General features: G+C 46.4%; 1 protein-coding gene across 4 annotated transcripts in view; it reads left to right on the top strand.

The window, feature by feature from the left end:
* Window positions 1-24,200, top strand: part of MECR (mitochondrial trans-2-enoyl-CoA reductase) — a 43,565-nt gene extending 19,365 nt beyond the window's left edge. For 3 of the 4 annotated variants that reach the window (XM_053576621.1, XM_053576623.1, XM_053576624.1), the window contains 7 exons: window positions 7,091-7,234; window positions 10,938-11,040; window positions 12,097-12,199; window positions 13,502-13,575; window positions 16,602-16,662; window positions 16,819-16,891; window positions 18,257-19,862. In XM_053576621.1, the coding sequence (XP_053432596.1) occupies window positions 7,091-7,234; window positions 10,938-11,040; window positions 12,097-12,199; window positions 13,502-13,575; window positions 16,602-16,662; window positions 16,819-16,891; window positions 18,257-18,414 (716 nt within the window). In that variant the 3' untranslated portion in view covers window positions 18,415-19,862. Of the gene's footprint in view, window positions 1-7,090; window positions 7,235-10,937; window positions 11,041-12,096; window positions 12,200-13,501; window positions 13,576-16,601; window positions 16,663-16,818; window positions 16,892-18,256; window positions 19,863-21,824 lie in introns of those variants that run through there. The other variant, XM_053576622.1, reaches the window with a different exon arrangement.
* The last annotated feature ends 791 nt before the right edge of the window (window positions 24,201-24,991 follow it).

Here is a 24,991-nt window from a genome sequence, read left to right as displayed (position 1 = left end):
AGATATCAACAAACTCTTATGCAGCACAATCATGCAGTGATTTTTGCAAATGCTAAACTTCTGTATGCACTAGATAGTTGAAAACTTTTTCTTAAAGGGCCAAAGAGTAAATATTTTAGGCTTTGCAGGCCATACCATCTTTGGTGTGACTGCCCAACTCTGCTGTTGTACACATTCACAGCCAATACATAAACAAGTGAATGAAATCAATTTACAGCTTTCATAAGAAAGCCATAACCCTTGGGCGGCGCCTGTGGCTCAGTGAGTAGGGCGCCGGCCCCATATGCCGAGGGTGGCGGGTTCAAACCCAGCCCCGGCCAAACTGCAACAAAAAAATAGCCGGGTGCTGTGGCGGGCGCCTGTAGTCCCAGCTACTCGGGAGGCTGAGGCAAGAGAATCGCTTAAGCCCAGGAGCTGGAGGTTGCTGTGAGCTGTGTGACGCCACGGCACTCTACCAAGGGCCATAAAGTGAGACTCTGTCTCTACAAAAAAAAAAAAGAAAGCCATAACCCAACTATAGCCCAAGAAGAAGGGGAAAGGGGGGGGGGGAAGGGTGGAGGGAAGGTAATTGATGGGACCACACCTATGGTGCATTTTACAAAGGTACATGTTAAATTTATTAAGTGTAGAATATAAATGTCTTAACACAATAACTAAGAAAATGTAGTGAAGGCTATGTTAACCAGTTTGATGAAAATATTTCAAATGGTATATAAAACCAGCACATTGTACCCCATGATTTCATTAATGTACACAGCTATGATTTAATAAAAAGAAAAAAAAAATAAGTGAACGTGGCTATGCTCCAATGAAATGTTATTTAAGGAAACAGGTGGTGAACTAGATTTGGCCCAAGGGCAATAGTTTGCTGACGCCCGCATTAGATGATGGAGATAGTGAAGGTCAGTTGCACGTGAGTGAGGAATGGAAGTCCTCAGAGCTAGAATCTAGAAATCATAATCAATACAAAAAAGCAACAAGGGGAAGCACCCGTAGCTCAGTGGGTAGGGCATCAGCCACGTACACCAAGGGTGGCAGGTTCGAACCCAGGCTAGGCCAGCTAAAACAACAATGACAACTGCAACAAAAAAAATAGCCAGGCATTGTGGTGGGTGCCTGTAGTCCCAGCTACGTGGGAGGCTGAGGCAAAAGAATCACTTAAGCCCAAGAGTTTGAGGTTGCTGTGAGCTGTAACGCCATGGTACTCTATTGAGGGCGACAAAGTGGGACCCTGTCTCAAAAAAACAAAAAAAAAAGAAAGCAACATGTGTTATGCACTTCCTACGTACTAGACACAGTGATAGTCTCTGTACAAATGTCAGTCAGTTTAATCTTCACACCATGACGTAAGTGTTGTTCTCTGCATTTTGTAGATCAGGAAAACTGAAACACAAAAACAGTGAAGTGGTAATTCACAGTCACACACTAGTGAGTGGCAGAGCTAGTCTCTCCAACTCCAAAGCCTAAGGGTTTCTACTTCAAACCCTGAAAGCCCTTGTCAATAACCACGAGCACAGCTCGGCACCAGTAGCACAGTGGTTATGGCGCCAGCCACATACACCCAGGGTGGCAGGTTCCAACTGCAACAAAAAAATAGCCAGGTGTCGTGGTGGGCACCTGTAGTCCCAGCTACTTGGGAAGCCGAGGCAAGAGAATTGCTTAAGCCCAAGAGTTTGAGGTTGCTGTGAGCTGTGACTTCACGGCACTCTACCCAGGGCAACACAGTGAGACTCTGTCTCTTAAAAAAAATAAATAAATAACCACGAGCACTGCCTGCCTCCCTCCCAGACTCTCTTCAGAAGAGGATTAGGGACTGCTAAGCCCCAGAAGTCCATTTCAAGGGCTGGACTTCTATCGTCGTGCCTTAAGGGGAATTAGAAAACCTCCTTGACTTCATGGGTAGAAAGCCCTTCACTAAATATGTGGTGCAGAGTATAGTAAATGTTAGCTACTATGAATGAGAGAGATGATTATGAAGATTTGGAGACCAAGTGGGGGAAGCCAAGAAAATGCCAAGGCACCTTCTGGATTCTAGAGGAATCCTTCAACTTCTCAGCCTCTTATTTTCTCAGCTATATACCTACTCTGGAATTGGCACAGCCTTTAATAAAGAGTGTTCCTGCCTCCCCTCCCCAGTTCCTAGTCCCTAAAGCCCGCATAGTTTCCCCCCTCCTGCAGCACATTTAGTATTGCCGAGGCTGCCCCCTACTTCCCGTAGCTGGACCACATAGTGGCAGGATACTGTTAGCAACTGACCAGTAAGTGGGCACCAAAGGGCTTTGGAAGTGTAGGCCAAGGGCCCCGAGATATTATAGCCACCAGACACTGAGCTAGCAAGGCACCAAGGAATTTCCCTAAGATGATATAGCGAGTACATGGTGGAGCCCATCTCCAGCCTATCTGACTCCGAGGGCCATCCTCTTCACCCCTTCATACAGGATCTTATTTGCATGAGTGTGGTCCTGTCCCTCTCACCTAGTCCTCACCAAATCCTGTTGCTTCCATCTTCAAAACAAAAATAGCCATCTTCTCTTCTTAAAACCCCCTGCCAAAGTCCTGGTCTAGGCAGCCATCATCTCCTACCTGGACCCTGCAAACACCTCCTGATTGGTCTCTTCCACCTGCCCTCCCCCACCCCACAGTCTTTCCCAAAAACAAAGTGATTTTTTTTTTTTTTTTGAGAAAGGGTCTCACTCAGTTGCCCTGGCTAGAGTGCAGTGGCATCATCAGAGCTTCCTGCAGCCTCCAACTCCTGGGCTCAAGTTACTGTCCTGCCTCAGCCCCACAAGTAGCTGGACTACAGGTGCCTACAACCATGCCCAGATTTTTTTTTTTTTAGAGAGAGAGACGAGAGTCTCACTCTGTCGCCCTGGGTAGGGTGCCATGCCTTAGATCACAGCAACCTCAAACTCGGGTTCAAGAGCTCCTCTTGCCTCAGCCTCCCGAATAGCTGGGACTACAGGTGCCTGCCGCAGTGCTGGCTAATTTTTCTATTTTTAGTAGAGACGGGGTCTTACTCTTGCTCAGGCTGGTCTCAGACTCCCAGTCTCAAGTGATCTTCCCACCTTGGCTTCCCAAAGTGCTAAAATTAGAGGCATGAGCCACTGAACCTGGCTGAGTGATCTCAAAGCTTAAATCAGATCACCCCGGGCTCCTCTTAAAGCTGGATAGAAGCTTCCCATTCACTAAGGTAAGATCCACTCTCCATACTATGACCTTGAGCCCTGTGTTTTCAGACTATATGTTGTGGCCCATTAGTTAAATCAATGTGGTGGTTTGCAAATAGTACTTTTTTAACTAAAATTCAGCAGAGCAGAGCAGGATAATAAAAGAGTGTATCACGCATCATAAGGGTAAATATTGTTCTATAAACATAGGTTTCTGACCATACATATGTATTCATGTGCATGTAGATTAGGGATTGACGTGGAACTCAGTTACTGTGGGTCACCATCGTGGAAGTCTAACATTCATCTGGCTCTGCACGTCAGCCACAGCCACATCTCAAGGCACTCTTCCCATCACTCCGCCTCCCATGTGGATCCCTCCAGCCCCATTCCTCTGTCTGTTCCCCTCAGAGTCTTTGCATGTGCTTCTTCCTCTGTGTGTGATGTTCTTTGTGCTCTTTGCCTCATTAGTATCCCTATCCTCTCGCTTTTAGCTTAACCCCCCATGGGAGCCATTCTTGACTTGTGTCTAAAGTAATTCTCAGCCAATTCTCCCACACAAAATAAATGAGAATTTTTTTTTTTTTAAAAAGTGACTCATGGGCGGCACCTGTGGCTCAGTTGGTAAGGCGCTGGTCCCATATACCGAGGGTGGCGGGTTCAAACCCAGCCCCTGCCAAACTACAACCAAAAAATAGCTGGGCGTTGTGGCGGGCGCCTGTAGTCCCAGCTACTCGGGAGGCTGAGGCAAGAGAATCGCTTAAGCCCAGGAGTTGGAGGTTGCTGTGAGCTGTGTGAGGCCACGGCACTCTACTGAGGGCCATAAAGTGAGACTCTGTCTCTACAAAAAAAAAAAAAAAAGTGACTCATGTCTATAATCCCAGTGCTTTGGGAAACTAAGGCAGGGGGATTGCCTGGAGCTATGAGTTTGAGACTAGCCTGAACAACATAGTAAGACCCACATCTCTACAAAAAACATTTAAAAATTAGCTGCATAGAGACATAGACACTTGGAATCGAATTGAACACCAAGAAATGAAACTAACATCTTACAACCACCTAATCTTTGATAAACCAAACAAGAACTTACCTTGGGGGAAAGACTCCCTATTCAATAAATGGTGTCGGGAGAACTGGATGTCTACATGTAAAAGACTGAAACTGGACCCACACCTTTCCCCACTCACAAAAATTGATTCAAGATGGATAAAGGACTTAAATTTAAGGCATGAAACAATAAAAATCCTCAAAGAAAGCATAGGAAAAACACTGGAAGATATTGGCCTGGGAGAAGACTTCATGAAGAAGACTGCCATGGCAATTGCAACAACAACAAAAATAAACAAATGGGACTTCATTAAACTGAAAAGCTTCTGTACAGCTAAGGAGACAATAACCAAAGCAAAGAGACAACCTACACAATGGGAAAGGATATTTGCATATTTTCAATCAGACAAAAGCTTGATAACCAGGATCTATAGAGAACTCAAATTAATCCACATGAAAAAAGCCAACAATCCCTTATATCAATGGGCAAGAGACATGAATAGAACTTTCTCTAAAGACGACAGACGAATGGCTAACAAACATATGAAAAAATGTTCATCATCTCTATATATTAGAGAAATGCAAATCAAAACAACCCTGAGATATCATCTAACCCCAGTGAGAATGGCCCACATCACAAAATCTCAAAACTGCAGATGCTGGCGTGGATGTGGAGAGAAGGGAACACTTTTACACTGCTGGTGGGACTGCAAACTAGTACAACCTTTCTGGAAGGAAGTATGGAGAAACCTCAAAGCACTCAAGCTAGACCTCCCATTCGATCCTGCAATCCCATTACTGGGCATCTACCCAGAAGGAAAAAAAATCCTTTTATCATAAGGACACTTGTACTAGACTGTTTATTGCAGCTCAATTTACCATTGCCAAAATGTGGAAACAGCCTAAATGCCCACCAACCCAGGAATGGATTAACAAGCTGTGGTATATGTATACCATGGAATACTATTCAGCCATTAAAAAAAATGGAGACTTTACATCCTTCGTATTAACCTGGATGGAAGTGGAAGACATTATTCTTAGTAAAGCATCACAAAAATGGAGAAGCATGAATCCTATGTACTCAATCTTGATATGAGGACAATTAATGACAATTAAGGTTATTGGGGGGGAAGCAGAAAGAGGGATGGAGGGAGGTGGGTGGGGCCTTAGTGTGTGTCACACTTTATGGGGGCAAGACATGATTGCAAGAGGGACTTTACCTAACAATTGCAATCAGTGTAACTGGCTTATTGTACCCTCAATGAATCCCCAACAATAAAAAAAAAAAAAAAAATTAGCTGCATGTGGTGGCACATATCTATAGTTCTAGCTACTTGAGGAGGCTGAGGTAGGGAATCACTTGAGCCCAGGAATCAGAAGCATCAGTGAGCTATGATCATGCCACTGTATTCTAGCCTGGGCAACAGAGTGACAGCCTATCTCTAAAAAATAAAAAAATAAAAAATAATTTTTTTTGAGACAGTCTCACTTTGTCACCCTCAGTAGAGTGCTGTAGCATCATAGCTCACAGCAACCTCAAACTCTTGGGCTTAAGTGATTCTCTTGCCTCAGCCTCCCAAGTAGCTGGGACTACAGGCACAGCTGGGCCACAATGCCCAGCTATTTTTTTTTTTTTTTTTTTTTTTTGGAGATGAGGTCTTGCTCTGGCTCAGGGTGGTTTTGAACTCATGAGCTCAGACCTCAGCCTCCCAGAGTGCTGTGATTATAGGCATGAGCCACCACACCCAGCCAAAAAATTTAAAAGTTTTTAAAATAATTCTCTCACCATCTCTGTGTCTTTATAACTTAGAATTATTATATCTGCTTATTTTTCTTTTCACCTGTTCTATTCCACTAATGTGAAAGTAAGGACCATGTCCATTAAAGTACCTGCCACAGTGGGCACAGGATGACAACTACAGATGTGAGGGGGCAGCCAGATACCCAGGTTCTAGTTCCAGCTCTGCCCAGATGAGCCAGGTGGCTTTGGGGAAGTCACTGCTTCATTTTCCTCCCCTGCTACTTGAGTTCAAACTAGAAACTCCACAGGGACCTTCTCAGTATTAACATTCTTTGATTCTTTGTCTGCACCTAACATGTGGGATGGGGCTTTATGGTCATTTCTTTCCAGCTTACAGAGTGTTTTTCATTTTCTGTATCCCATTTGATTTGTACTATGGTATCATTTACATATTACAACATCATTTATCTATTAGAGTATCTTTTACTTTCATGCGTTTTTCTATAATACCACCCAAGTCAACCTGCCCTAGATAAGAAGCATGAGGGCTTTGCAGGTAAAAGGGGGCCTTCTCAGCCACTCTTGCCCTGGTGGTGGTGGTACTGCAGTATTTTGCCTCCAGAGTGCAGTAATATGAACAACATGCGCAGTGACCTTAGCTAAATCTAATGGTAACTCAGAGATACAGCCTCTTCCGAACCACCCTTACCACACTGTTTAAATGGGAGTAATTTACACCTATGGTGCATCTTATAAGGGTACATGTGAAACTTAGTAATGTAGAATATAAATGTCTTAACACAATAACTGAGAAAATGCCAGGAAGGCTGTGTTGACCAGTGTGATGAAGATATGTCAAACGGTCTATAAAACCAGTGTATGGTGCCCCATGATCGCATTAATGTACACAGCTATGATTTAATAATAAAATAAAACAAACAAACAAAAATGGGAGTACTAGCCTAGCTTGTGTAATTATCATGAGAAAAAGACATGGAAAGGGTCTTCCAGGGTTTGTTTGTTTGTTTCTCTAAGCATTGCTCAGAGTCTGCTGTCTTTAATGCCTATCCACTGAGGAGGGGGTGGGGTACAAAAGGGTCCTTTCTCATGATCCTGGCCTCATCCCCTGACATAGGAACCTGGCGGACTGAGGCTGTGTTCAGCGAGGAAGCATTAATGAGAGTTCCAAGTGACATCCCTCTTCAGACTGCTGCCACCCTGAGTGTCAATCCCTGCACCGCCTACAGGATGTTGATGGACTTCGAGCAGCTGCAGCCAGGTAGGGTACTGCAGGTGGGGGAGCAGGCCTGGGTCTCCCCACTGGGGTGCAGCCCAAATCCTGACCCTGAGACCATGGGAACTTTTTTTTTTGCAGTTTTTGGCCAGGGCTGGGCTTGAACCCACCACCTCAGGCATACGGGGCCGACACCCTACCCCTTTGAGCCACAGGCGCCGCCCGAGACCATGGGAACTTGCCAGTGAGAGGTCCCTGGTGGTGATGGGTCTCTAACCCAGGAAAATATGTCATTGTAGCTTTCACTTAGAGAGATATTAGCTGGGGCGGCGCCTGTGGCTCAAAGGAGTAGGGCGCCGGCCCCAAATACTGGAGGTGGTGGGTTCAAAGCTGGCCCCCGCCAAAAACTGCAAAAAAAAAAGAAAGATGTTAGCCGGCTCCTAGGAACCAATGTTGAAACTTCACGAAGAGTACGCTCTTGAAAACTGCTAAGGGGTCACATTCCCTGGAGCTCAGGATGGAATTCTGACACTCAGCTAAATGTGTTGAGCTGTGCTAAGCTCTAGGGATTCAAAGCCAGACAAGATAGGCACAACCTCTGTGTTTTCAGTAAAACGCTGAACTTAGTGTTAATAATTCCACTCAGCATTTACATAGCACTTTCCAGGTCACATAAGTGCCTTCACAGGCATTATCCCCATTGAGTGCATTAAATCTTCAAAGCATTGCAGTGAGTTCACCAATATCATTGGTTAACGGTTCAAGCCCTAGATGAACAGCCTAGGTCTGACCTCAGGCATCACCTTTCACTAACTGTGAATTCACCTTTCACATCATCAGATTTTTTCCTCTGTAAAATAGAGAATAAAGAGCTCTGAGGGGCCAGGCACAATTGTAAAAAAGGCTGTCCCAGGGGGACAGCTTGAGACTCTATCTCAAAAAAAAAAAAAAAGAGCTCTGAGGTTCATCAAACACTGCAGTGTAACACTCAGCACAGCACCCAGCATACAGTGCCTGTTGCTTTTATTCTTTTTTTTTTTTTTTTGTGGTTTTTGGCCGGGGCTGGGTTTGAACCTGCCACGTCCGGCATATGGGACTGGCGCCCTACTCCTTGAGCCACAGGCATTGCCCTCTTTTTACTTTTTATAAACAAGGAAACCAAGGTCCAGAGAGGTAAACTGTGTATGATCACTCAGCAAGTAAATGACAAAGCCAGGTGCTTTGCTGGGGTTCCCTGGAAAGCAGAGCTTGAGAATAGGATGGGGGTGGGAAGGACAGACCATTTGGATGGTGATCCCAGGAAGCAGGAGTGAGCAAGTGGGGAGACCGAGACACATGGTGACAGAGCCCATGAAGGCTGGCACTGTGCTGGGCGACTACTGCTCAGTCCTCTGGGGGCCCTCTGAAGATCCTCATCAAATCCACTGCAGAATCAACCTTTAAACGACAGGAACCCGGGCCAGTTTTCCACCAATTCTCATCCCCCATTGCTTGAGAGTGGCCCCACGCGAAAATGGGCCTCTTGGCCTTCTCCGAGACACTGTGCGTATCTGTGAGCTGGCAGGGGCTGGAGAAATCACCCAAGCTACCTCTCTCATACCAGTGAGGAAAATGAGACTGAGAACTGTTGGATTATGGTGAAATTAGGTGACATCCACTACCCAGGGCCTGGCTAAAAGCCTATCCCAGCTTCCCACAAAGGAAAATAGGGGTTCTCCCCACTGTGGCAGGAGGGGTTATAGAGCCTTCGGTGGAGAAAGCCAGCAGGCATGACCAGGAACCTTTGCTGGAGTCTAGTGTACCAGACAGTCGCCTGCATCTCCTTCCCTTCAGCCCCCCTCTGACTTAACCCGTGCCTGGGGTGCACAGATCTGGGTGTTCTGACCCTTAAGTGCCCACTGTGCATCGCTCTACTTTTCTTTTTCACACTGACGTGGCATGAGTTAGATCAGAGTTAAACAAACTTAGGATCTTGACTCGTAGTAAGAATTACATCTTACATTACAATCCAGTATATACATATATGAAGATATAAATACTACTTATAATGGAAACCGAAGGTTCTTGGAACAATAGTTACCCTTACTATGTGTGATGATGCACTGTTACCTTTTATTATATTCTCCTCAATTTTAACTTTTAAAAAAGGCTGCTTGCTACCTGCTACATTGAGGCATAATCCACTAAGGAGTGACACCCTGTATTCTGACCCCTGGTAAAGGAAAGTGGGCATTCGTCTTCCAGGAAGTCGTCTGTCATGCATCCCTACTGGCTCTCAGAAACCAGATCTTAAAGTTAACAGAGCACTTTCCTGGACACGATGCATTTCACTCTCATAAGGGACTTTCTGGTCCTTGCTCCCAGGACTCTCATTTTATGGGGAGGAAACCAAAGTTCAAAAAGGTCACGATTTGCCCCGTCTCATTTATTTAGTTGTAGTCATTGTTGAAGTTGGGTCTCACACCCAGGTCCATCTCGTTTCAGAACCCACATTTTTCCCAACATGCCACACTGCCTCCCCCATTGGCTGATTCCAAAGCTAATCTGGGCTTTGACCACAAAACTGTTAGTAGGACCCTGTTTCAGGGGCTTCCAGTTTTCCCAGTGTGGCTCTAATACTATTTCATACCATCTCAAGGTGGTGCCCCTTTATTAAACAATACAGAGGGGAATAAGGCATGGCCATTCCTCTCAAGAAGCTGCAAGCTGTTGATAGAAATGGCCCTATGTACAAGCAAGTATAAGACAGAGCAGGCCAGGCGAGGCATGGTGGGTCAGGCCTATAATCCTAGCTCTGGGAGGCTGAGGTGGGTGAATTCCCTGAGCTCAGGAGCTCACGAGTTTGAGAGCATCTCTGAGCAAGAGTGAGACCTTGTCTCAAAAAATAGCTGGGCATGGGCAGCGCCTATGGCTCAGACTGTAAGGCTCCGGCCCCATATACCGAGGGTGGCGGGTTCAAACCCGGCCCCGGCCAAACTGCAACCAGAAAATAGCCAGGCGTTGTGGCGGGGGCCTGTAGTCCCAGCTACTCGGGAGGCTGAGGCAAGAGAATCGCTTAAGCCCAGGAGTTGGAGGTTGCTGTGAGCTGTGTGAGGCCACGGCACTCTACCAAGGGCCATAAAGTGAGACTCTGTCTCTACAAAAAAAAAAAAAAAATAGCTGGGCATTGTGGCCAGCCTATAGTCCTAGCTACTCAGGAGGCCAAGCCTGCTAAACAAACAAACAACTACAACAAAAGTAGCAGGGCATTGTGGTTGACGCCTGTTGTCTGGGCTACTTGGAAGGCTGAGGCAAGAGAATCTCTTGAGCCCAAAAGTTTGAGGTTGCTGTGAGCTATAACAATACAGCACTCTATAGAGGGTGACAAAGTGAGACTCTGTCTCAATTAAAAAAAAAAGTTGGGAGGATGATGAAAGATATAAAACATTTTACACTGCAGGGTCTACAGCAGTGGTTCTCAACCTTTCTAATGCCGCAGCACTTTAATATGTGACCCACAGGTGGAGAAACTCTGGTCTATAGTATGTCCACCATAAACACTAAGTCACCAAGTTCTGGGAGGCATCAAAGGTGTTGTGAAAGTTTTGAAGTCACCAGGGAAATGGTGAGCAACAGTGCAAGGTCTGAGATGGCTCAGCAGCCAGGGCCTCAGGCCGTTTTGAGCCTGAGGACTCCCATCTTTTGCCAGGAACCCCTGACTCATTACAGAGCTCGAAAGCTTGACTTGGGTGTCTTCCTGGCTCCATAGGCGATTCTGTGATCCAGAATGCATCCAACAGTGGAGTGGGACAAGCAGTCATCCAGATCGCCGCAGCCTTGGGCCTGAGGACCATCAACGTGGTCCGAGACAGGTGCGTGGGGAACCTAATTCCATACCAGAACTTTGGCCTTCAACTTCACACTCTGCGGTATCCACATGGCCACGAGATGGCGCCCTTGCATAGGCAGAGATTGGCCGCCTTTATGGTTCACTAACAATTGGCAGTTGACACAGATGAGTCAGCTCAGAGGAATGAAGTCAGGGTGGCTTTTGTCTATGGGATGGGTGAATCTCAAATGTGAAAGAAGTAGAGACTTCCCTTACGGAGCAGCTAAGAGTGTTTGAGACTCTTGACTTGTGACAACCCCATGTTTTCCAAAGCATAGTTGTTATTTGGGAATGTTTGGAACTGTATTATTCTTTCTGCAAACTATCTGACCCAAGGCGCTTTCTTTTCCCCTTGTCTTTGTGTGATGTGAAGGAGAGGGGCAGGTTTGTCATCTGTCTTTTACAGATGAGGAAACAGCTTTCAGAAAGAGGAATCAACTTGCTCGTGAAGACACATCAAGTCAGTAGCAGATTTCATTTCCTCACTTGTTCTCTTTCCGTCATATCATCCAGTTCCTTTAAGTCTCATTGTCCACAAATGTGGCTGTCTGTCATGAATGTCCAGTCTTAGTAGAAGAATTGATACTCACTTCAAGTCCCCATGCCCTCAGTTGTGCTAACAAAAATTATACTGTACGTAACACTGTAGCCAGAGAGGCCCAGAGCCATTCCTGGGCCAGAGTGTTTGCACAACACTCTGAAGAGCCCCTTGAAAAGAGTAGGGAAAGGAAGTGGAGATTTTTCTTTTCAGTAGGAGAAATCAGGAAGTGAAATATGTTCTCCCCGGGAACAGATAGTTTCTAGCATTCTTGAAGTGGCAGGGGCCACCCAGTCTAGCTCCTCTCGCCCTGTGAGGAAACTAGTAGAGCCTGTTGAAATTAGCTGGTTGATCCCTGCTCAAAACCTTACTTAAACCCAATGCCAGCTTCCTGCAAAAAGAAACACGGGTTTTCACGGCTATGGCGGAGGGTCCTGTGAGTTTTTGGTGGAGAAAGCCAGCAGGTGTGACCAGGGACCTTGGATTGTGTTTGGCTTCCAGACCTGACATCCAGAAACTAACTGACAGACTGAAGAATCTAGGGGCTGAACACGTCATCACAGAGGAAGAGTTAAGAAGGCCTGAAATGAAAAACATCTTTAAGGTACCTGGGAGCCCGGGTGCAAGGGCTCACGCTGGTTGTCCTATCCCTCTGGGAGGCCAAGGTGGGAGGCTCACTTGAGCTCAGGAGTTTGAGACCATCCTGAGCAAGAATGAGACAACTTGTCTCTACTAAAAATAGAAAAATTAACCAGAGGTGGTGGCATACACCTGTAGTTTCAGCTTCTTGAGACGCTGAGGCTTGAGAATCACTTGAGCCCAGCAGTTTGAGGTTACAGTGAGCTATTATAGTACCACTGCACTCTACCTGGGGAAACCGAGCAAGACTCTGTCTCAAAAAAGAAATAGAACTGGGGCCTGGCCCCCTCTTTCCTCTCTGAAACCTCCCTCTCCTTTTCTTGGATAGGTAAAGCCCATTCCCCTTAGCAGGGGCAGCATGCATTAAATGCCCAGATGCCATGAAGGAGGCAGGAAAAACAGAGTCTAGGAAATGCTATATGATTTACAGTTTTAAACATTTGTAGTGTCACGGTTGGTGTGACTCTTAAAGCTAAGAGAGGATGCCATGGCACTCTGCCAAGGGTGACAAAGTGAGACTCTCAAATAAATAAAAAAATGAAAATTAAAAAAAAATTTAAAAAGCTAAGAGAAGACCTGGGGAAACAGCGGCGCAAAGAGGGAAGCAAAAGAAAAAAAGTAATGTTTCCTAAGCACCTGTGTTACATTTCATCTGCTAATACCCGCAGGAGCTCTACAAAGGAGTTGTTACCTGTTTTATAGATGAGGAAACCAAAACACAGAAGAGATAAAGAACTTGACCAAGACCACATAGCTAATGGGTGGTAGAGTCAGGGCTGGCCTCAAGTTTCTCTGAACTCAAAACCTCTTAACCTTCCAGAACACCCAGCCCCTCCAACCCACCTAGTAAGTGATCAAATTCTGTCTCAGTCTTTTTGCACTGAACCATCTGGAAAAACTAAAGATAACATATTCACTCAGAAACACATGCCTCTGATAAACTTTGAAGCAGTAGATCAGCACATCTCATATAAACCGAGTCATAAGTACTGGGAAGAGGCACACTGTAGGAGCTGAACGCCACTGAAACTGAACATAGATGTTCTTTGTCTGTTCTGCCCCAGAGGAGATAAGTTTTAAACCAAGTTCTGAAATAGGAAAGGCCCTTTCTGGGCAGAGTAAAACGCAAGTTTGAAGGCATAAACATCCCACTGACTTCACTCCTTCCTTCTCACACAGCACTTGGGCCAGGGAAATAGCATTTGTAGCAAGCTCCGACCCCGCACATAAAGCGGTACCTTCCTCACTACAGGTTCCTTTTTTCCAGGACATGCCCCAGCCACGGCTTGCTCTCAACTGTGTCGGCGGGAAGAGCTCCACAGAGCTGCTGCGGCAGTTAGGGTAAGTGCCTTGGCCCTGCAGTTTCAACTCACTGGAGTTCTCTAGGTCTTTAACTGGGAGAACCATCAACTGACCAAGTACCAGTGGCCAATGGCAGCCACAGCCAGGTCAGCACAACACTGAGTAGGAACAAAGTCATCAAGCTATCTGGGCACTTATTTCTCAGCCTCTCCTTGGTAGACAACTGAGCGATCCATGTAGCTTTATTTTTCCAAGTGACCCCAGAAACAGACTGCAAAGCTCTCAGCAATAGGGGAATGGTCAAGGATTCATAACCTAGAAGCATCTTGCTGGGTGCCCGTAGCACAGTGGTCACGGCACCAGCCACACACACCGAGGGTGGCGGGTTCAAAGCTGGCCCGGGCTAGCTAAACAACAGTGACAACTGCAACAAAAGATAGCCAGGCGATGTGGCAGGCACCTGTGGTCCCAGCTACTTGGGAGGCCAAAGCAAGAGAATCGCTTAAGCCCAAGACTTGGGGGTTGCTGTGAGGTGTGATGCCATAGCACTCTACCCAGGGCAATGCAAAAAATGCCAGGCGGGCTGTGTTAACCAGTGTGATGAAAATGTGTCAAACTGTTTATGAAACCAATGCATGGTACCCCATGATCACATTAATGTGCACAGCTATGATTTAATATTAATAAAAAAATGGGGGGGCATCTTAAGAAGTCGCTTAATCCTAGCTTATTATCTTTTAAAATATAACAGAACCTCAATAGTTGACCACCTCCCTACATTGACCACCTCCTTAAGCTGACCTAATTTTCATGGACTAGACATGCACCACATGTGCGTCTCAGTACAGTAGGCCTTATGTTGACCACTCCATACATTGACCAGTTTGCTATATTCCCTTGGGTTCTATTGACTCTAATTTCAGAGGTAACATCATGCTTATTACAAAACATTTTTAAAGCACATAAAAGTACAAAAGAAAATGAAAGCATAAAAGTTACTTATCCCACCACTAAAGGAGATGAGCCCTGTTGACAATGTTAATAATACATATTCTTCCCTTCTTTTCTTTAATATAAACTTCTTGAGTTGGAGGGTGGCCTAAAAAGACATTTCCCAACTAAAGTAGTAATCCCCTCAACAACCTTGATGCATTTAACATGTTTACTGAGCACTCACTAGCTACCAGGTACAGAGATGGCTGAGGTACCCTCTGAGAACTCACAGGCCACACTGGCAGATGAGTCACACGGTCAAAGAGCTGTGGTGAGAATCTCTCAGCATTTACCATGTGTCAGATCATGTGTGATGCTGACTTACCCATCCCACAGCCTCTAGACATGGGATACTAGTCCAGTCTCCTTTTATACTTAAAGATAATGAGGCCCAGAGAGTATAAGTACTTGGCCCAGGGTCTAGTGAGCAGGAGAGCCAGGCTTGACTCTCATTTGCCTGACTCCAGAGCACACCTGTTCAGCCCTATATCAGGCAGCCCCTGGGGCAGACTGCCATCCCAGGGTCACTATAGGATAAAGCATTGTGCAGTGGTTACATGTGCAGGCATTAGAGTCAGAATGGCTGGGGTCAGGCCCCACTCTGTTCCTTACTAGCTGTGGACCTGTAAAAGGTTAGGGGTAACATGAAAAATGATCCAGGCCTCAGTCTTTTCATCAAATGGGGGTGACATAAATCCCTTGTGCCCCTGAAGATTAATCTGAGGAGCACTAAGATGGCATACAAATTGATATACAAATGAGGGATGGACTTCAACTTTCTCATGTGTAAGATGAGGATATTAAAAGTGCTGCCTTGGGACAGTGCCTTTAGCTCAGTGGGAAGGCTGCTGGCCACATACACTGAGGCTGGTGGGTTCAAACCCAGCCCAGGCCAGCTAAACAACAATGACAACTGCAACAAAAAAACAGCCAGGCATTATGGTGGGCACCTGTAGTCCCAGCTACTTGGGAGGCTGAAGCAAGAGAATCCCTTAAGCCCAAGAGTTTGAAGTTGCTGTGAGCTGTGATGCCACAGCACTCTACTGAGGGCAACATAGTGAGACTCTGTCTCCAAAAAAAAAAAAAACAGTGCTCCCTTGGGGTTATTAGGCAAATTCACTGGGATAATACATGTCAAATGCTTAGAACTATGCCTGGCACATAGTACACACTCAATAAATGTTAGCTAGTCTGGTTAGACCAAGCACAGTGGGGACACAGAAGAGAGAGGCCTGATGCCCAGGAGCTCCCTTCTAGACCAGGTAGCAGTTGAGGGTACTTACGACCAAACTACCCACAAGCCTTAGGGACAGCTACCTGCCCCACATAGCTGCTTCTTCCACTTGGTAGTTTCCAAAGTTTTCCTTACATTGTCCCAAAATGTTCCCAAGGTCATCCTTGATCAACAGACTCTTAAAAGAGCCAGGAGTGGGAAGGGGAAATGGGTTAAGTCAAGTATGTGACTTGTTAACTTGTTAGTTCCTAAAAGTTCTATCAGCCTCCTGTTGAACTGCGGTTGGGGAAGGGGATGGGGGGGGACCAGGGGAGGCATCAGAGAGTAGGTGCTAACAAAGCACCTCCTGTGGTGAGAGCACACTCATCATTTCCCCCTACACGGTCCACACCATGCCCGTCTTTAGAGCTATTTCATCACATTAATCCTCAGAATGAGCAGAAGAGGTCTGGTCTGTTTTCAGTGCCTTGTCCAAGGCCATGAACCTGTAAATGGGAGTAGAGCCAAGACTGAGCTTAGGTCTTGAGCACTTCTCTGTAGAGTGTGTTTCTTTGCAACATGTAAAACCTGGCTGGGTGGGTTAGATCAGTTTCCCAACCCTGGCTGAACAACCAAGTCATCTGGAGGGTGTAAGGGTGTATGTGTATTGTTTTTAATATTCATTTGTGCCTCCTGCTTCATTAGGTCTGGAGTTAGAGCTAGGAATCTGTATTTTTTTAACACTTCCCGGGGATTCTGAGAGCCAGATTTAGGACTCAGGGTTGAAATAGAAGCGCTATGACAGGTTCAAAAAGGGCTCTATCTCTGCACCCACTTTTTTTCTCTTTGGACTCCTCAGGCCTGGAGGAACTATGGTGACCTATGGAGGGATGGCCAAGCAGCCCATCATAGCCTCTGTGGTAAGCTGGTGGGGGAGGCATGCCTGGAGACAGGGGCCGGACAGCTCAGCTGTGTAAACTCAGGTGATCTCCCTGTCCCTTGGGGAGGGGTCTGCTCTTTAGTGATGTCTAAAGTCCTAGCCCTCAGAGCCCAGTATATCCTTCCTATGTCCACAGAGCCTGCTCATTTTTAAGGATCTCAAACTTCGGGGCTTTTGGATGTCCCAGTGGAAGAAGGACCACAGTCCAGGTGAGTAGATGGCCCTGATGTGAAGAGTCACAGGCCCTGATGCAGTGCCTAAGAATGGCAGCAGAAGTGACCAGGTACTCGGAGCCCTAGACAGGTGACTGGATCCCCAGCACCATAACAGGACTAAGGAAAATAGCCTCTAGCCCCAGCCATAGTCAGCCTCCTTGGAGGCACAATATCAAACAAGATAGATACTGCCCTCATCCTGACGAGCTGATAGCAGGGAAAACAGCCAGGTGAAAAGGACAGACTCTGGAGCGAGCCTGCCTGGGTTCAAATCCTGCCTCCACCATCACTGGATAGAGTTATGCCTAGCCTCAGTGGTGGGCCCTTGGGCAAGTATGCCTGGTTTAAACATCATAAGTTTAAACTGTTCTTAGCCCTGTTTGACAGAGGAAACTGAGGTTCAGAGTGGTTAAGTAGTTTGCCCAAAGTCACCCTCACCGAGGGAGGGGTGCACCCAGGATGTGAAGACACAGTCTCTCTGACTCTAAAACCTGAACCAGGACACCATGCTTCCTCTTCTGGAGGACTTGCTCCCCAGAGTGACCCCCAAGGTGAGAATGAAGAACCACACAGAGTTACCCAAGTAAAGGGGAGGAAAGTAGAGGTATGAATGGTGGGAAAAATTACCTGTGCAAAAGCTCTTGACAAACTGAGCGCCTCTCACCAGCACCAGGTAGTTCAGAGTGACTGAGAGCAATAGGTCTGAATTGGGGCAGGGGAGCTGAACAGGTGGGTTGGGACAGCACGTAAAGCATTCGACTCAATCTTAAAGGTGACTGAGGAGCCACTGGAGTGTTTTAAGCAGGAAATGCAATTAGATTTAAAGACTGAATGAATTTATGTGTGTCAAGAAACACTTCACAGCCAAGCAGGCAGGACCAGGGAGAGGATATTGTTGGTGGCCTCAAGTTGTGGGCTTCTGGGAATCCTGGGCTCTCAGGGAAAGCTTCTTTCCCTGAGCAAAGCTTGTCTGTTCCATAACTGGAGTGCCAGGCACACCCAGCTTCCACCCTGTGCCTCTTCTGGTTTCCCTGCTTCAAAGTAACCATGCCCCTCCCACCATTCAGTGCTCCTAGCTACACCCCAGTCCAGTTCTGTGGGCCTGAGCCATCTCTACCTGCCTGTCCATCAGCTCCTAGGGCCACTCCTCATGTTCCTCTGTCCCCACCCTGGCCTTCACTGTCCTAAACACAGGCAAGGACCAGGCTGCCTCCACAGCCACACCATCCTTGGCAAAGCCTGGGCTCTCCAGGTTCCAAGGGAACTCAGTGCCCACTCCTGCCCCCAGGGCAGCCATATCCCATCTTCACCAAGCCCCAGCAGCAATGCCCCTATCTGACTTCCTCCAACCTCCCACAGACCAGTTCAAGGAGATGATCCTTACACTTTGCGATCTCATCCGCCAAGGCCAACTCATGGGCCCTGCCTGCACCGAGGTCCCACTGCAGGACTACCAGCGTGCCCTGGAAGCCTCCATGAAGCCTTTTATGTCTTCAAAGCAGATTCTTACCATGTGATCATCCCAGAGGACGCAGAGCAAAGTGGGAGGGGAGGCGAGTCAGAGGGACTGGTTGCAGGCCCCTCAGTGAGGGCCCAGCCCTCCCCAGACTACTCCTCCCTCACTGCCTCTTCCTCTTAGGAGGACTGTGCAGCCAGCCACCACTTTCTCCAGGGCCAGCCTTAGGGTACCTAATAAAAGTCTGAACTTTCTAAAAATAAAAAAAATTAAAACTAGAAGTCACCCCTGTCAAGGAGGACCATCACTGTGCACCTGCCATCTCACAGTGCTAGGAAGCCCCCTCCCCACCTTTCCTTGTTTTGTTCCCCCAGCAGTCATTTCCTGACCACCCTGAAAGCAAAACCTGGCTGGGTACTGGCAGATGCAGAAGCCAGTAAGTGGCAGTCCCTGCCCTCCAGCGGCTTAAGCCCTCAGAGGAGAATCTCCTAGAAAGGAAGGTTGGAAAGGAAGGGTTGCTGACTTGTCAGGCTGTGTGGCGCTCAATCTAAGGAAGGGGTAAGATCAGCTGCACAGAAGAGTGACTTCCAGAGCAAGGTCATCAAAGCCCTGAGGAACTGAGGACATGGGGTCTCAGTGTTTGGACCAACCTCATGGAACTTACATTCTAACTGGACAACCAGAGGCAGTTTTACCCCCAGGGATATTTGAGAATGTCTGGGGATGGTTTTGGGTTTTTACAACATGAGAAGGGGTTGCTGCTGGCATCTAGTGGGCAGAAGTCAGTGATGTTGTTACACATCCTGGCGTGCACAGAACAGCCTCCTGCAACAAAGAATTATCTAGTCCAAATGCTCACAGTGCCACACTGCCGAGAAACTCTGCATTAACCAATCCTACAGCAATTACATGGTGATTAGTGCCAGATAGAAGACATGAGGGAGGCACCATGAAAGCATGACTAAGGTCTTGCCCTAGGCCTGGGAGTAGGGGAGGCTTCCTTGAGGCAAAGCTTGAAGGGAGGCCCTGACAAGAGTGGGCTTTATTCAGGCAGAAAGAAGAGTTTGACATTGTGTGATTTTTTTTTGCTGTTTGCAATCTCATCCACCAAGGCCAACTCACGGGCCCTGCCTGCACCGAGGTCCCACTACAGGATTACCAGTGTGCCCTGGAAGCTTCCATGAAGCCTTTTGTGTCTTCAAAGCAGATTCTTACCATGTGATCATCCCAGATCATAACCCACTTGCCCAAAGCAAAGAACAGAGTCTTTGAGATATTTTCCCTAACACCTGGCCCTCTCTATTTGTGGCTCAAGAGCCTCATTGAGAGAGTGTTTATTGAGTACGTAGTGTGCGCCAATGAAAGATGTGCTGCTGGCCCTCAAGTTGCTTAGCTTAGTGCATGAGACAGACCATTATAGTATTATGATCATGCCATTGATACTGAGTTCAGAGGGCTGTGGCAGGACACAGGGGCCCCAGCTCTACCAGAGGGTACAAAGAAGGATTCTTTTTTTTTTTTTTTTTTTTTTTTTGTAGAGACAGAGTTTCACTTTATTGCCCTCGGTAGAGTGCTGTGGCGTCACACGGCTCACAGCAACCTCCAGCTCCTGGGCTTAGGCGATTCTCCTGCCTCAGCCTCCCAAGTAGCTGGGACTACAGGCGCCGGCCACGACGCCCCGGCTATTTTTTTTTTTTTTTTTTTTTTGTAGAGACAAGAGTCTCTTTTATGGCCCTCGGTAGAGTGCCGTGGCCTCACACAGCTCACAGCAACCTCCAACTCCTGGGCTTAAGCAATTCTCTTGCCTCAGCCTCCCGAGTAGCTGGGACTACAGGCGCCTGCCACAACGCCCAGCTATTTTTTGGTTGCAGTTTGGCCGGGGCTGGGTTTGAACCCACCACCCTTGGTATATGGGGCCAGCGCCTTACTGACTGAGCCACAGGTGCCGCCCCCGGCTATTTTTTTTGTTGCAGTTTGGCCGGGGCCGGGTTTGAACCTGCCACCCTCGGCATATGGGGCCGGCGCCCTACTCACTGAGCCACAGGTGCCGCCCCCAAAGAAGGATTCTTAAAGGAAGTATTGTCCACAGCAAATCTTGAAAACCAAGCAGAAAAAATGTGTACCAACAAGGCCAACAGCAGGAGTGAAAGTTCGAAGTTGAGTGCAGCTGCTACCTTAGACATGGTGGGGATGTGAGAACTCAGGTGAGCTGGGAGGTGGAGTAAGATTGCAAAGGGCTACAGAATAAGTCTGACTTACCCCGAAGCCCTGGGGAAGCAATGAGAGATTTTAAGCAGCAGAATAATGTGGAAAAACTGGTTCTGGAAGGTTTAATTGCATGGCAGTATGTACACAGACTCCCAGCAGAGTCATCTTGCCATTGGAAGCATCTTGGATGACCTATGAAGAAAAGCACTCACCTTCAGCATGCGGTTGAGAAAGCTTGGCAGTGACCTCTGGGTAAAATTCACCACCTTGTACATCTGGGCTTAGGATCAGCCCCAATTCCCTCCTCTTGTCCTATCAGATAGGCTAGTGGGACAGGTGATTTGTGCAGATGGTCAATATGGGCAAGTGAAAAATGCTGAGAGGGAGAGGAAGCTGCCCTGAGGCTACAGGAGTAGAAGTTAAGATTAGGTTCTGGCTCGGTGCCCATAGCACAGTGGTGTGGCCTGGCCACAAACATTGAGGCTGGCGGGTTCAAACCCAGACTAGGCCAGCTAAACAACAATGACAACTGCAACAAAAAAACAGCTGGGTGTTGTGGTGGGCACCTGTGGTCCAGGCTACTTGGGATCCCAAGGCAGGAGGATTGCTTAAGCCCACGAGTTCGAGGTTTCTGTGAGCTGTGACACCACAGCAGTCTACCAAGGGTAACATAGTGAGACTGTGTCTTAAAAAAAAAAAAAAATTAGGTTCTCCAAGGGGAATCCAGGGTTGGTGATTAGAGAAAATGATGAACCCGTGGCCATGGTGAAGGAAGGAGCAGGCCCCTGGGACTGACTCCAGGAGGCAGATGGGGGAGGAAGCTTCATAACACCGTAGTTAGAGGTCTCATGTAGTAATATCCAAAGTGTCCCAAGAACTGTGAAGGGAGTTATTCATTGTACCTTTAGGGGTCTGGAGGTACTATTTGGGCTGGTCTTTAAAGGATGATTATAATTCAGGAAAGGGAGTCAAGCATTACAGACTAAGAGACCAGATTATGCAAAGTTACAGAGACAGGATATTGATGTCAGAACCTTCTCATTTTCTCCAAACATCCATTCTCTTCCATAAAATTAAAGCCTATGACTTCTAGGTAAGCACGTGGCAGGCTGGAGTAAGCACAGTCTCCCTGGCAGTTAACAAAGTCTGCCCCATGTTATATAAGTAGAGGTGTTTGGTGTCAGTTTGTTAGGAACCTCTTTAAAATAAAACTGACACATATCCTGTACCTTTTTCTTCCCCTTCCACCTGGCTGGCATATAGACATGATTCCTGGAGTTTGTGCAGCATCTTTGACCATGTTGAAAATGGGATGGCAGTAAGATCAAAGCCTGGCTCGCTGACACCCAGAGCCCACGTGCTTACCTTGGGACTAGCTTTACCTGAGAAATAAGTTTCTATCTTATTTAAGGCCCTAATATTCAGGGTTTCACTGAACCTAATCCTAAGTGATATAAATTCATTGATTTAACTTATTGAAAACAAGACATCTGAAGCTGAGAAAGTGAATTGTGGCTGTTTATGATTTCCAGTTAAGAAATCTGGGCTTTATCCTGTTAGCAGCAGAGACAAAAATTTCTGAGCCAGAAGATAAGAACTATGCTTTGGAAAATCCTTCCGGCAGCAGTTTAGGGGACAATTTGGAGGAGGGAGGCACTAGAGAAAATCAGACTCCCAGCCTCTGAATTTCAGATGAGTAAACCCCCGCCCTTTCTCTAAATTTCAAAGACCAGCTAGGGGTTCCAACATTTAAGAAGCCAGCAGAGGTAAAGGAAACTGAGACAAAGCATAATGTCAAAAAAGAATATGACTTAAAATCATCTTTTCTATTTTTTCATTTAGTTGGTTGATTGGTTTTGCTTTTCTTTGAGACATGGTCTTGCTCTGTCACTTGGGCTAGAGGACAGTAGCTCATCATAGCTAATTGCAACCTCAAGCTCTTGGGCTCAAGCAATCCTCTTGCCTCAGCCTCCCAAGTAGTTGAGACTACAGGCATGTGCCGCTGCACCCAGCTAATTTTCTGTTCTTAGTAGAGACATGGTTTTGCTCTTGCTCAGGCTAGTTTTGAACTCCTCCATGCTAGGATTTCAGGTGTGAGCCACTGTGCCCAGCCTATCTCTTCTATTCTTTACAAATGTAGGAGGATTGTTTTTAATTTTCAAACTAAATAATATCTATGGAGTAGGGACAGCTCTTCTGGCCCACTAAGTAAACAATATCTTTTTTAAAAGGCTAAAGGAGGAACCCTTGGCACCAGAAAATTAAAAGACAAAACAGGCATTACCTCCTAAATCAAAAGGCTTCACGATTCTGCTGCCTCTCCAGGGCCTCTTCTGGGACCACCTATCTTGTAACCATCTTTAGCCACTGCCTCAATATTGGTGAATATGTTACGTTTTGGGAGGTGAGCCCACTTTCTTCAGGGGAAGACTGAAGACTGGGAGAAAAGGGTTCTTACATTAACCTGTGTGTGCCAAGCATTCCTGTCCTGCGCATGAAAACTCTTAGCAACACCTGCCAGCTCCATACTTACTGGCAGGTGCCACGGACACTGGGTCCAGCCCCAGCAGCTAAAAATGGTGGAGAAGAAAGATTCAGTCCTGACACAGCATCTGCCTGCATGTGAAGGCAGGAACTTTCTTGGGACTACAGCAGGGCTAGCCAAAAGGTAAGGGAGAAGGAGACACTGCCATCTTCTGAAAGAGAAGAATAAAGCCTTCCTCGTGCCCATAACTTTTCTGTACACAAATACATTCACATGCATCTTCATTTGATTTTTACAACTTTTCCTGTATTATTGAGATGTTACTATCACCAACTTACAAGAGAAGATCACATAGCAGGTAGCAGAACTGGCACTAGAATTCAGTTTCCCTGACACTGTCTGGTCACCAAACCAGTCCCAATTCTTTTTGCCCCACAGTTGGCCTTGGAACTCCCTCTATCCTCAAGACTTCTTGATAATGTTCTTGACATGTGAACTTTAATAGTCATGTCAACCAGAAGAGTTCAAATTTTCCTGAGTCTGTGTCTCATGGAAAAAAAAAAAAAGAATCAAGAGGCCATTGAAGTAATTCAGGTAAGAGATCATTTATTCATTCAATAAATATTTTAAACACTGACTATGTGAAAGGCATTGTTGTAGGTACTGGGACTACATCAGGAGACAAAAAAACATGGCCCCTGATACCAGCAAAGTTACATTCTAGTGGAAGAGAAAGACAGTGAAGGAGAAGATAAATAAGGTAATTGCAGACTACATAGTAAGTGCTGTAAAGTATGATGCCAGAGGGAACTTGAGATAAGGTGGGCCAGGAAGGTCCAAGGCCTGAATAGGAAAGAACCAGTCACATTACAAGTAGAGGGGCAGCACCTATAAAACCCCTGATATGTCACCAGTATGAGGTCTCCACTAGATCAGGAAGTGGGAATGGAGAGAAGTGGATGAATTTGTGAATATTTGGAAGGAAGAATCAAAAGGACAGACTAAATGGCTTGGCACTCGTGTTCAATGGTTAGGGCACAGACTACATACACCGGAGCTGGTGGGTTCAAACCCAGCCAAGCCTGCTGAGCAACAATGACAACTACAACAAAAAAATAACCAGGCGTTGTGGTGGGCACCTGTAGTCTCAGCTACTTGGGAGGCTGAGGCAAGAGAATCGCCTAAGCCCAAGAGTTTGAGGTTACTGTGAGCTGTAACACCACAGCACTATCCCAGGGCGACCAAGACTCTGTCTCTAAAATAAATAAATAGCTGGGAGTGGGGAGGAGCAAGCATCTGTTGTACCAGCTACTCAGGAGGCTAAGGTAGGAGGATCACTTGAGCCCACAAGTTGGAAGCTGCAACGGGCTATGATGCCACTGCACTCTCTAGCTTGGGCAACATAGCAAGAACCTGTCTCAAAAAACCCAATCAAACAAACAAAAAAAAAAAGCTGAGTGAGGAAAGCCTTTCAAACCGTAACACAAAATCCAGGATAAAAAAAAACAAAAGATGGGTAAATTCGATCCCATAAACATCTGATGTTTTTGCCTGGCAAAAAACACTCTAGGCCCTAGGCAAAGTCAAAAGTCAACAAACTAAGAAAAAATACTGGCAACTCATTAAAGAACTGATTTTCCTAATATAAAGTGAGTTCCTATGACTCAATAAGAAAAATGGGCAAAGGATAGCCTTTCACAGAAAGGAAAACATCTTAAACATATGAAGAGCTTCACTTTACTCAGAATAAAGTATTTGCAAATTAAACCACCTGAAGATACCATTTTTCACCTATCAGATTGGCAAAGATCAAAACGTTTGATAACAGGCTGTTGACTAGGACATGGGGAAATACACTTATGGAAAATTGCACAATATCTATCAAAACTACACATGCCCACCCCCTTTGAGCCAAATAGCCTATAGGAGAAACAGAACCTACAAA

This window comes from Nycticebus coucang, chromosome 22, assembly GCF_027406575.1.
Source record: "Nycticebus coucang isolate mNycCou1 chromosome 22, mNycCou1.pri, whole genome shotgun sequence".
Lineage (NCBI taxonomy): Eukaryota > Metazoa > Chordata > Mammalia > Primates > Lorisidae > Nycticebus > Nycticebus coucang.
The sequence above is the reverse complement of the archived record's forward strand: the minus strand, read 5'-3'. Positions and strand labels throughout refer to the sequence as shown.